This window comes from Alosa sapidissima, chromosome 12 (genome assembly GCF_018492685.1).
Source record: "Alosa sapidissima isolate fAloSap1 chromosome 12, fAloSap1.pri, whole genome shotgun sequence".
In the NCBI taxonomy this organism is placed as follows: Eukaryota; Metazoa; Chordata; class Actinopteri; order Clupeiformes; family Clupeidae; genus Alosa; species Alosa sapidissima.
The window spans coordinates 13,510,826-13,521,719 of NC_055968.1; the positions used below are offsets into that span (position 1 = coordinate 13,510,826).

The 10,894-nt window shown below is 39.9% G+C and overlaps 1 protein-coding gene and 1 long non-coding RNA gene across 5 annotated transcripts; one reads left to right on the forward strand and one right to left on the reverse strand.

The window, feature by feature from the left end:
* Positions 1-371: 371 nt before the first annotated feature.
* On the reverse strand, positions 372-8,032 carry LOC121678097 (cytochrome P450 2J2). Of its 4 annotated transcripts, none has more exons than XM_042057310.1 (9): positions 7,790-8,029; positions 6,889-7,051; positions 6,626-6,775; positions 5,765-5,922; positions 5,141-5,317; positions 4,782-4,920; positions 4,323-4,510; positions 3,935-4,076; positions 372-1,933 (listed from the first exon to the last, which is right to left on the reverse strand). In XM_042057310.1, the coding sequence occupies exons 1-9, from the start codon at positions 7,970-7,972 to the stop codon at positions 1,758-1,760; spliced, it is 1,476 nt and encodes a 491-aa protein (XP_041913244.1). In that variant the 5' UTR covers positions 7,973-8,029; the 3' UTR covers positions 372-1,757. The 4 variants fall into 4 exon arrangements, with proteins under 4 accessions (XP_041913244.1, XP_041913243.1, XP_041913242.1 ...); XM_042057309.1 differs by having other exon boundaries at positions 5,765-5,925; XM_042057308.1 differs by lacking the exon at positions 372-1,933 and adding an exon at positions 2,250-2,513 and having other exon boundaries at positions 3,896-4,076; positions 7,790-8,032.
* On the forward strand, positions 2,712-5,206 carry LOC121678104. The gene is made up of 3 exons (XR_006021156.1): positions 2,712-2,870; positions 3,527-3,668; positions 5,118-5,206. It is a non-coding gene; the product is annotated as an uncharacterized LOC121678104 (long non-coding RNA).
* Positions 8,033-10,894: the final 2,862 nt, after the last annotated feature.

Sequence of the window (10,894 nt, forward strand, 5' to 3'; positions counted from 1 at the left end):
CTAACCCCACACTGCTCCCCGAGCGCCGCTGTAACAAGGCAGCTCACTGCTCTGGGTTAGTGTGTACTTCACCTCGCTGTGTGTTCACTAAGTCACGGATGGGATACATGCAGAGACCAAATTCCTTATATAGACAAGTATACTTAGCCTAGAAACCTGATTTACATTTACATTTAATGTTGCTTACTCAAGTTTACTTTGACCTATTCCAGGGCAACCCCTAGGATTTGAGATAACATGGATATTGAGATAACAAGGATTATTGTTCAGAGGCACAAAAGGCTTTGGCTTAGATGGCCAGAAGTTAGTCTTGTAGTATTACAACAATATAACTATCTTGCTGCTATTTCTACACATTGATGGTACATTCAAATGATGAAATACAATATTTTATTTTCAGACACACAGGCTCATGTTCAATATCAAGCACTTATACTATGTGAAACTAACTACCCCTTTTTATTCCAGACATGATTGTTGAACAGCTAAACAGGCATGTTTAAAATAATGTGCTTTCAAAACATAACATTATGTAAAATAACAAACAGAAGCCCTTAACAAAGGCAAACCCACCCAGCACTCACACAATATACTGTAATAGACTATTTAAAGGTTTCACAGGCAGGCAGCAGCCCAGGAGACCACATACAAGCTCGGTCAGGACCAACAAAAGCCCTGCAGACTGTTGTGTGTGAGAGCATTAGCAAGCTCTGGGGTTGCTTCCCGTGAGAACAGGAAGAGAGCTGTCGCTCTGTTTAAAAATGTGTGTGTGTGTGTGTGTGTGTGTGTGTATGTGTGTGTGTGTGTGTGTGTGTGGAGGGGGTGCGTCAGCTGGACAGCTGGTTATGTAAACTGGATTCAGACAAGTTTTCCTGGAAAACCTAAGGGTGAATAGAAGTCCACACATTCCTTTTCTGCACTTATACCCCTCCACTTGCAAAAGAGGCAATCTATCACCACAGAAAACACAAAATACATACTAGTGAAGGGCACTGTGAATACACACTCTCACACATTTTTTAAAGGCATCTTTACTTTACTTTTATTTTACCTTTCCATTGTAAATACTTCTCATGGCTTGAGCCTTTCCCCCTGGACATGCACATGTGCATTTGTTTTGAAGCCAAATTACATACTATGGAAGAATATTAGACTCAAAAGACTGTTCTGGCACTTTCTGTTGAATAGCCAAACCTTAGCATAGCCATAGGCTATTCAACAGGAAGTGCCAGAACAGTCTCATAAGTATTTGTACTTGCAGAAAATTTACTTGTGCGAGCGGCAGAGATTCGTAATGGCAGAATAGCTTTGTAATTCAAAGACAAGCAACTGTGGAAGGTTTAGTATCTGTGGAATATATTTGTAAGTGAAGGATATATGAGTAATCCTTCACTTACAAAAGTCCAATGTCAATTGAAATGTGCCCAAACAACAATACGCAACAATTACCCATAAACATAGATAAAAAAGCCTACAAAAAGTAGCCTTTTGTATCATCAGCTTAAGAAAGAGCTATTTCTATTTAAGACTTTTTTGACTACACAGTGATTTATATATGACGACTAGGTTTTTCACAATCAGACATGCATGCTAGACATTAATCTAAATAAACATCTCGCCTTTACATGGTTCTATGGTTCACATGATATGACATCCATTTCAGGATGTTAATGTTCAAAGTGATCCTATACCAGTATTATGTTGAGACTATCTTTGTTTGTTTCTTTGTGTGTTTCTGAAGGAAGAGGGCTTGGACATCACCGAGGCTTGGCACAGATCTTGTGGGGAGGAGGCGAGTAGGTGAAGCCTAGCACTCCCTCCAAGCTGAGCTCCACACCTGGGACTGCGGAGAAGGTGAACCTCTGCAGCAGCGAGGCAAACAGCAGGAAGAGTTCCATTCGAGACAGCTGCTCTCCTAGACAAACTCTCTTCCCTGGGGGGTATGAATACATGTGACAACATGAAGATACATACCGGACCTAAATGTACTCAGATAAAAAGCATTGTAAAAAAGAGTCAGTGACAACAACAACATTCTGTCTGTTGATTGCTTAGTCATTGACTACCACGGCAACAACAAACATGTCAGTTTGATTATGACATAATAATAAGTAAGGGATAATGGACTACACGTGGTCTGTTCACAGAAGTTAATGCACGGTCGAGGCCAAGATTCTGATGAACTTTAGCTTTGAAACATCGCTATTTTACTTAGCCTGCTGTCATCCATCTAGCTAAAAGCCACCTCCGTCATATGCTACAATGTTGCAATGTTCTGAACGTCTGCATTTTACAGCTCGGATGCAACGTGACAGTTCATTTAAACTTCACAACGAGTTCGGCGAATTAATATACTGTGTGATACGGCCAAAAAAATGGATCTACTTCATAGGTGTGCAGATAACATACGGTTAATGGTCGTTCTAAATTACGTAGGACAATGGGAAATTCAACCAAGCAGTGGAATAATGTGATAATAACATGTACTGAAGTTTTATATAAATGTGTGATGAGAGTCAGGCCCGTCGCTAGAAGGCAAGCAAACCAAGCAATTGCTTGGGGCCCCGAGCTGGCCAGGGGCCCCAAGACAACGACTGGTTAAGAATAAAATGCAACGACAAACTGTGAGCGCCCCTTTGATAGTCAATGCAGTAGTGCAATGACACTGTTACCGGCAATACCGCGATCCCCCTCAAGGGGGCCCCTCTCAGTAGTCGCTGACAGCAGCCAGCCAGCCAGGTTTGTGATCTCTGCTGCCGGGAAAATTAAATATAAAACCTCGGAAGTCATAATGAAGCGGAGTTATGTGTCCGGAAGCTAGAAAAGAATGAAGAGAAATGAAGAGGATGACAAGAAAAAATAAGATAGTGGTAAGTGATAAATTACACTGGATAAAATAGCTCTACTTGTCTTGTACAAATGATGTAATGTCGCAGCAGGAAGGCTAGCCTAGCAAAAAATGTTTTGTTAACTACCTGCCTGACGGCCCATGCTGCTTGTAACAAACTAGAACAGTTAGCGCAACTTTTTTTTTCGAACGGACGGAATATGGTTACATACTGTAATATGTTTATTAACTGGATAAGGAAGACGCAGATCTGTTCCAGAATCACTGTTTATCGTATTTAATGACATAACAATGCTATAGCTTTGTAATAGGTTTTGATGAAAGTGGCATAGCTTAACTCTGCTATACTAACTATTCGACCGTGATAATCTATTTACCAAATGGGGGTTAGGAAAACCACACGATAAATTCCGTGCATCAAAGCAGACTGGAACATTCATGTCTAGCAGTATTCATGTACGCCAGCTGTTTACTGTCTTTAAAGCACCAGGTGCGTCTGTCTAATTCTCAAACAGCAGAATGCTTAAATGCTATGTTAAGCTACAAGTAGGCCTAGGTCAATGTATAACATTAGCTTGGGATGTTTTTACAGTAAGCATTGGTAATTGTGAAACAGCTGCATCCCTTCTAAATATCAAAATATGGAAATGCTAACATATCTTTTCTTTCTCCCTCAAGGTGCTTTGCTTAAATTTATCAGCCCTCAGCCTTACTAAGGATACCTCCACTGATGAAGGTAGAGTGAATTTCTCTCACTGAGCTGAGCTGTTAATGACTCATTCCAATATGCTAACAGTGAAATGGTCAACGTACTTTACAGGTAATTTCAGATTTTTTTTTCAAAATGTTCAAAACTAATGCACAGTATATATATGCAACAGCAGTATTTTCACTGTCAACATTTTTTGTTTATATAAAGTGTCGGTGAACTTAAACTGCATGGCTATGCTGTGGTTCCTGTAGGCTGTGCGGGGGGTGTGGGGGGGGGGGGGGCCTTCAGGTCCATTTTGCTTGGGGCCCCCAAATTCCTTGAAACGGCCCTGATGACAGTTTTAAAAATAGATTTAGGGCTTGATATTTGGTCACCTGCTGAAAACGGAAAGAAAGCATCTCTCTTGCGGAAGTGTCCCTCGGAATCCAGGAAGTGTTCAGGGTTAAACACATCAGGTGTCTCCCACTGACTTTTATCATGGAGCACAGATGACAGGTTTGCGGTTATCGCTGTTCCCTGAACAGGAAAAAACAACATCATACCATTTATTAATAAATTCCAAACAATTTAGGCTGTGTTCACAAAGGGCTTGAAGTTTAACAGCTTAAATGCTGTTCTTGTTTGTTTGTTTGGTTGGTTGGTTGTTTTTTTTCACACACACACACTTTTCCCCCTTGCTCTCCATACTTATAGGGGTTCAATGAGCTAGGAGGGTAAGCATGTGGTTTTGCTCAGATGATTGAAAGGTCAAAGATCATTCACCTTGGGTATAAAGTATCCAGCCAGGGTGGTGTCTTTGGATGCCATTTTTGGAAATCCTAGTGGCACAACATTTCCCAACCTCTGAGTTTCATGGATGACTGCTTCAGTGTAATGCAGTTTAGGTCTGTCAGTCATGTTCGGGAACCGTGACTGGCCGATCACATTGTCTATCTCAGCCTGGACCTTTTCTGCAATAGAGAAATAGATCTGCTGGCTTAGACATACGTAGACACTTAAATCTGCTGATTATAGTGTGGAAACCTCTGATGTACTGTGATCAGTACTAAATGTCATATCTCATTCATAATGTCATTGTTATACATTATGCACTGGTAGGCATAGCATTGTTGTTTGTAAAAAAATCATATACATAGATGAGCATTTTCATGGTCTCTAGTGACAACTGGAATGAATGTTGTATGTAAAATAATGATAAAAAAAACCAGATTGATCACTTACGCTGCATCTCAGGATACTTCATCATGAAGTACAGGGCCCAGCGCATTGTAGTGGCAACAGTCTCTGTGCCAGCCTCAGCCATGTCGAGGGTGCAGACAATCAGGTTCTCCAAATTAAATCCTGCCTCCTCATTAGTACTCTGAAATGCAGAGAAAAGGAAGGGCAACAGCCCTTGCTACAGCATACTGGATGAACTTCCGATGTCAGCTTAGCTTGCTAATGTTGCACAATGGTGTTCTATCACAAATCTAATGTCAATGTGATGTAATCTAATGTTATCTTTAAAAAAAGATAACATCACAAAAAAGCCATGGCTACCTGTCTGTTTTCTCACAGGAACAAACTGTCTTCTGTCTCACCTTCTCCATTTCACCCAGAAACACATCTACATAATCACGTGGGTCTGACGGATCCCTGTCCTCAACGTGTTTCAGAATCTGCTGTCGCAGGAAGTCTTTGAATATCTGATAGTTGGAGTGAACGGTCTGGTGGGGACCTGGCAGGTAGTGGAAGAGGCCTGGGAAGGCATTGTACAGCTGGGAAGGAGTAGAACATCGACACAGATGAACATGGGAATGTGGATCAAAATTGATCATGGTGCATTGTGAACAGGAGTGTTTGTGGTAAAATAAGAGGTAAACTATGAATTCTGTTATCACGTTAAGGTGAACTGCGCCATGCGGTATCGGATTTTAAAAAAAGGCATTCAGAACATGTTTGATGATGGTGGAAGTTATTGCCCAATGTTTATAACAATACCAGTGATATTAAATGGTTCCTAGAGTGTTGATGAGTGTACATATTATGATTGTGGATAATACAGTGTGATTTTTGAATGTTAAAAGTTGCAGTTGCCGAATAAACTCTTTTGAGAGGTAGATATGGCTGAAATTTCAGAGGTGGATAAACTGTGTTTTATCTCCACTACAGCCCTGATTGTGAGGAATCAGAATTGTGGATTTTGCAACGTGTGATTCACTGACCTGTGCCTGTGCAGTCCCTGCCAATATAACCGCCTCAGCATCTGCCCGGAGAACGTTCTGGAACTGCTCATCACTGTACTCAAACCGACGCCCAAAGATGACTGAATAGATGACATTTGCTGTTGCACTGCACAGCGTGTACTGCGGATCAAACGGCTCTCCTGGACAAAACAAAAAACAAAGACAGTCATTAAGCATGTTTGGCCTATTAAAAACATGCTGCTGCTGATGACTTAGTGACTGTAACCCCCATAGTTATATATATACATAGATGCCCCCATAGATATAATACATCTATGGATGCCCCATTGTTCGTTGAGTTCTACTGACATGTATACGTTCTAGAGTCCAATGCAGTATCTATGGTAACACCTCTCTTACAGGGAGATTTTTCAGTGTGTTCAGCAGATTTCCCTCGTCGGAATAATATAAGACAATTTGGGAACTATTATTGCTCATTGCAAATCCATGAAATTTTGTGTAATGGCATGCCTCCGCAATGGCAACAACAGCAGTGGGAATGAATCACTGACTATTGAGTGTTGACTACCAAAGAGCGCTCCACTGACTTTGTCCCTTCCCCTATGAACCAAAGGTAATAAATGTCAAAATCAGAAATAGATTGACAGATCTACTTCTAGTAATCAATCACTCTTTGAAGCTAGACCTTAGGTCAATAGTCTTTCATTAATAATCTACAGCTTAACCAGCCATGTGTGGCCTCATTGATATTTACTGACACTGCTTTCGCTAACAGCTGTAGTGGCATATGTTTTGGAGTTACAATAAGCATGCATTAATATCTAAGCATGGAAATTATCTGTCTTTGACAGTTCAGTGTTGTTTCTATGTGACTCACACCTTGTTCCTCCTTGAATGCTTCACAAAGGTAGTGGCACTCTTGCTGAATGTGAAGCTCCAGGGTTTTCTTTCCTTCGCCAAAGTGTCTCAGATGGGCATTGGCAAATTTCTTCTGCACCTTCCACATATACCCATTACTCAAGGCAATACCTTCATTCAAAGACATACAACGCAAATGTTTTACATTCAGCATGGCCTTGCAGAACTGGCATGTCAAAATCAAAATGCCAATCATGCAGTTTAGCATCAGATTCTTTACTCACCAATCCCTTTAAAGACCTTGTGGAAAAGAGGAACGATTGGTCGGTCTGCAAAACTGTCCAACTGAGTAACCAGGGCCTCCTTCACCATTTTGTATCCTGATATAAACACTGTTTTTTCACTGCCCCACCTCAGGCTGTACACGTCTCCATACACCTCAGCCAGCTTTAAAAAGTAAACACAGTGTAACTTGTCAGGAGGTCAGAGATATTCCTACTTACTTACTTAGTTAACAAATAGTTTTTATGGTTTTAATTTTTTTTTTATGGTTGATAGCCTTCCAATTCTGTCCTGCTGAAGCAGCACACTGATTGGCTTGAAAAGTGTATAGTCCCAGCACCTTTATTGGCTTATTTCCCACAGACAAAGTTCAGGACCATGCACAGATATGTGCAGAGTTTTAATGATTATTTTATTATTTTTGAGGGAACAGAGTGGATGGAAAAGCTAGAGTTACATGAGGAGAATATGGCAGGAATTTATTACATGGCTCTTCTTCACAAGGCAAGTAGAACGCTCCATTGACTTGAATGGGATTTCCCAAAGTTCTAGCGGTCATTATTTTGTCCGCTGCGCGTCAGGGTCCGGTTCGCCCTGTCGGGACTTATTTTCCCAATAATGACCAGCGTTCTATAGGCTACATTATCCCTTAGGCCTACTTAAAATAGCCACCAAGCTGTGATGTATATTGGAAATAATGCAGGCTAAGGTCAAATAAATACAAGAAGCTATTTTTTACATTTACTGAAATACATTTATGGGTCTGTATTTAGAATTCTGCTTGATAAAGCAAATGCCACAGTTATGAAGAAATTTACTGAAATAATACAGCAATCTAAGCTAAGAACTCTGGTGGTGATACTTGTTTGTGTGCAATGACAATGTGGAATATTATTTTCCTACCTTGTCCATAGTTTTGAAATCTACTCCTGTGAAGACATTCCCAACTACTGGGAGAGGCCATGGTCCAGGTGGATAATTGGGAGGATCTTTGTTTTTGACTATATCCACTACAATCAAGAGAACACAAAAAACCACTAACCATCCTTTTAAGTCAAGCAAATCTAGCAACAAGTTTAGTATCATGACTGGACATGTCCTCAAAAGAGTCTTACTATGTGAATGCCCCTCTGTTGGGAGAGGAGACTATATGCTGTGTTATGTAACCCATTGCAAATTCTTCCTGAGTGAGGGGATGGGATGGGTGGGACTTAGTTCCTTTGTTTATAAAATGTGAAAGTTTATGCTCGATAACACTGTGCAATGGGAGTGAAGTTCTTCCAAAGTAAATTGCTTGAAAGGAAAAAAACCTTGGAGTTATGCCAAATGCAGTGCAGCTGGGAGCTTTGCAGTGTGATTGCTGTGTGAGCTATTTGTTGAATGTATTTGTGTTCCCTTTTTATATAATGTTCTCTTTATATATAGTGTGTGTGTGTGTGTTTTCTGTTTGCGATTACAATCAGTATGTAGTAGAAATTCCCTATTGTGGTAATGGTAATACAATAAGATTTCTATAGTAGACCTAGATAAGATAGTATAGTGGTTATATAATACTTCTATGATGTACACCTCTATAATATATTACTCTAGTGTTCCTAGGCTACAGTCTTAGTAATATTTTTACTACCATATTTATCTGGAGACTCAGTCAGGAAGGTCAATCAGGAAACAGGCTTTATTCTTTTCAACGATGTGCATCATGGGAGATGCACCCACAGTATTCACCAGTATCTCTGTCTATACAAGATTAATCTTAAACTAAAGTTAGGTAGACTGTGTGAACTGCAAGCAGCATGCTATTCAGTTAAAAATAGCAAAGATCATTATGCCTATGTTCACCTCACCTCACTATTTCTTAATCCGTGCTTACAGCACTGCTATGTCCTCAGGAAAAGTAGCCTACCACAGGAATGCTCTTGTAATATGACTTTATTTTAAAGCATCTTATCAAGAAGCACTGGCAGCCAAATTTGCTTGTTTTTATTACAAATTAGCTGGTTTTCAAAATGATGAGACGTCTTAAAATAAGTCAATTAAGTAAAAATGGGAAAAAAATATGAGAAAGTGCTAGGAAAATCTCTTTATAAGCTACTAAAACAAGACCACCAACTAGGCCACCTAATATAAGTTGAATAGCACTTGGTTAGAAGCAGTTTTTTTGCAATGTGTGGCATTTGCATTTTGTGTCTGGAGGCTGTAGCCTAGTACACACATGCCTATTGTCCGTTCCAATCTGAACAGAACTAGGACATTTGCAGGCTTCAGAAGTAAAACAAAAACCCAGATGAAGTAAATGAAAAGTTGATCGCTGTGATCTAAACTTATACGAATAGCTTGGACGACAAAAGACGAGGATGTCGCCGCTTTCTTTCTGTGCTTCTGAAGCAACTCTGAAAGACTGAATTGTTTATGGCTGCTATATACTTGCCAGGATTATAGCCTATGATTTTGAATGCACGCAAAACTGGACAAAAAAAGTCTAGAGAAAAGGCTAGAGTGGGCAGAGGCGATTCTAGAGTCTGTGGGGGCCCCAAGCAAAAATTTCAAGGGGGCCCTACCGACCAGTGTTCATCAACATTATGTTAGGCTAAAATAATCGGATACCAACGGAAAATTTATTAAATAAAACCTTTTTTTTAATTCCAAATGTTCCAAACATGAAAAACTTCTTTGGATAAAGTCTATCTTTTATTCTTAAATAAGCTACTTGGTTGACCCATCTCCTGACAATGTTACAATGTTTATTGTTTGCTTACAAGAATTATTAGCATGCAGAGTGAGAAGCGAACTGAAGGAGTTGGAGCTGGGAGAAAAATAACTGAGCCTATAAACAGGAATGGAAAGAAAACTTTGCGTTCATCTTACCCAGTTTCACAAATGCAAAACCTGTGTATCAGATATGAAACAACGCTGTCACAATAAATAATATTATACCACACTACAAAACGCAGCTATTTGCTCCAAACAAGCACAAAGGCGCAATATTGAAGCGCTGGCCGAGGTCTATGCACAGCTAGCAGGATCCAGTGCATTCTGGTGTTCTTTCTCATATTTGTTTAAGCACCAACTCACAGTCTGATTGGTGAATAGGTTATTTGTAAATCGATATCGTAAAATAAAAGATTTAAAAAAATAGGACTGCCAGAATAATTTGACTGGGCCAAACAATATAAGTGGCGGCAGCTTTGGCCGCCTGTTGCTGACCCATGTCGTAGATTATAGTTTAAACTCGAGGTGTGTCAATGATATTTTAATTTCATGTCGACTGAGCCGACAGGGATTTTACATTTTTTTTAAAAGTATAACGCCCATTCAGCCGACCGGGAGTTCAGAACTGCGTTAGGCGTTAGTGTTTGTTATCTTCATGACTAGGCCTACAGGAGGAAGGCAGACAGTAGTTAGTCAGTTTGAGGACAATAAACGATGCATCAAAGGGTCAAAATATTGGCACCAAAGAGACCGAGGTGAAGTTAGTTTGATATTTGATATTCGGATATTTGACAGATATTCAAAAAAAAATATGCGGCCTGTTTCACCCCGTGTTTGCAGACAATGTACAAACAGATGACCTGTCTACTTGCTCCCAGCCGACCTTAGGGACCGTCTAAAAAGTACCTTCTGAATTACCTTCATAGTCTTTTTTGTCAATAGCTTTGACATCATGTGACCTAGTGACTCCAAACCAATGCAGAATAGTTATCCTATATGGGACTCATCGGGCACACCTCTTTTTATGATCACTGTATGCACACTGTATTTTATATGAATATTTTGAAGAAAATACATTATTTCCCATAAGGAATGGTCTCCTTTTTTTCAATACCTCCCAAGTCATGTGACCTAGGAACTCCAAACCAATGCAGAATAGTTATCCTATATGGGACTCATCAGACACACCTCATTTTATTTTGGAAAATGGCCGCCATTAAAAATGGCAAATCAGGCAGATTTTATTGTATTGGTCTTGAGCTCATACATGCCTAATTTCATGCTTGTATCATAATATCT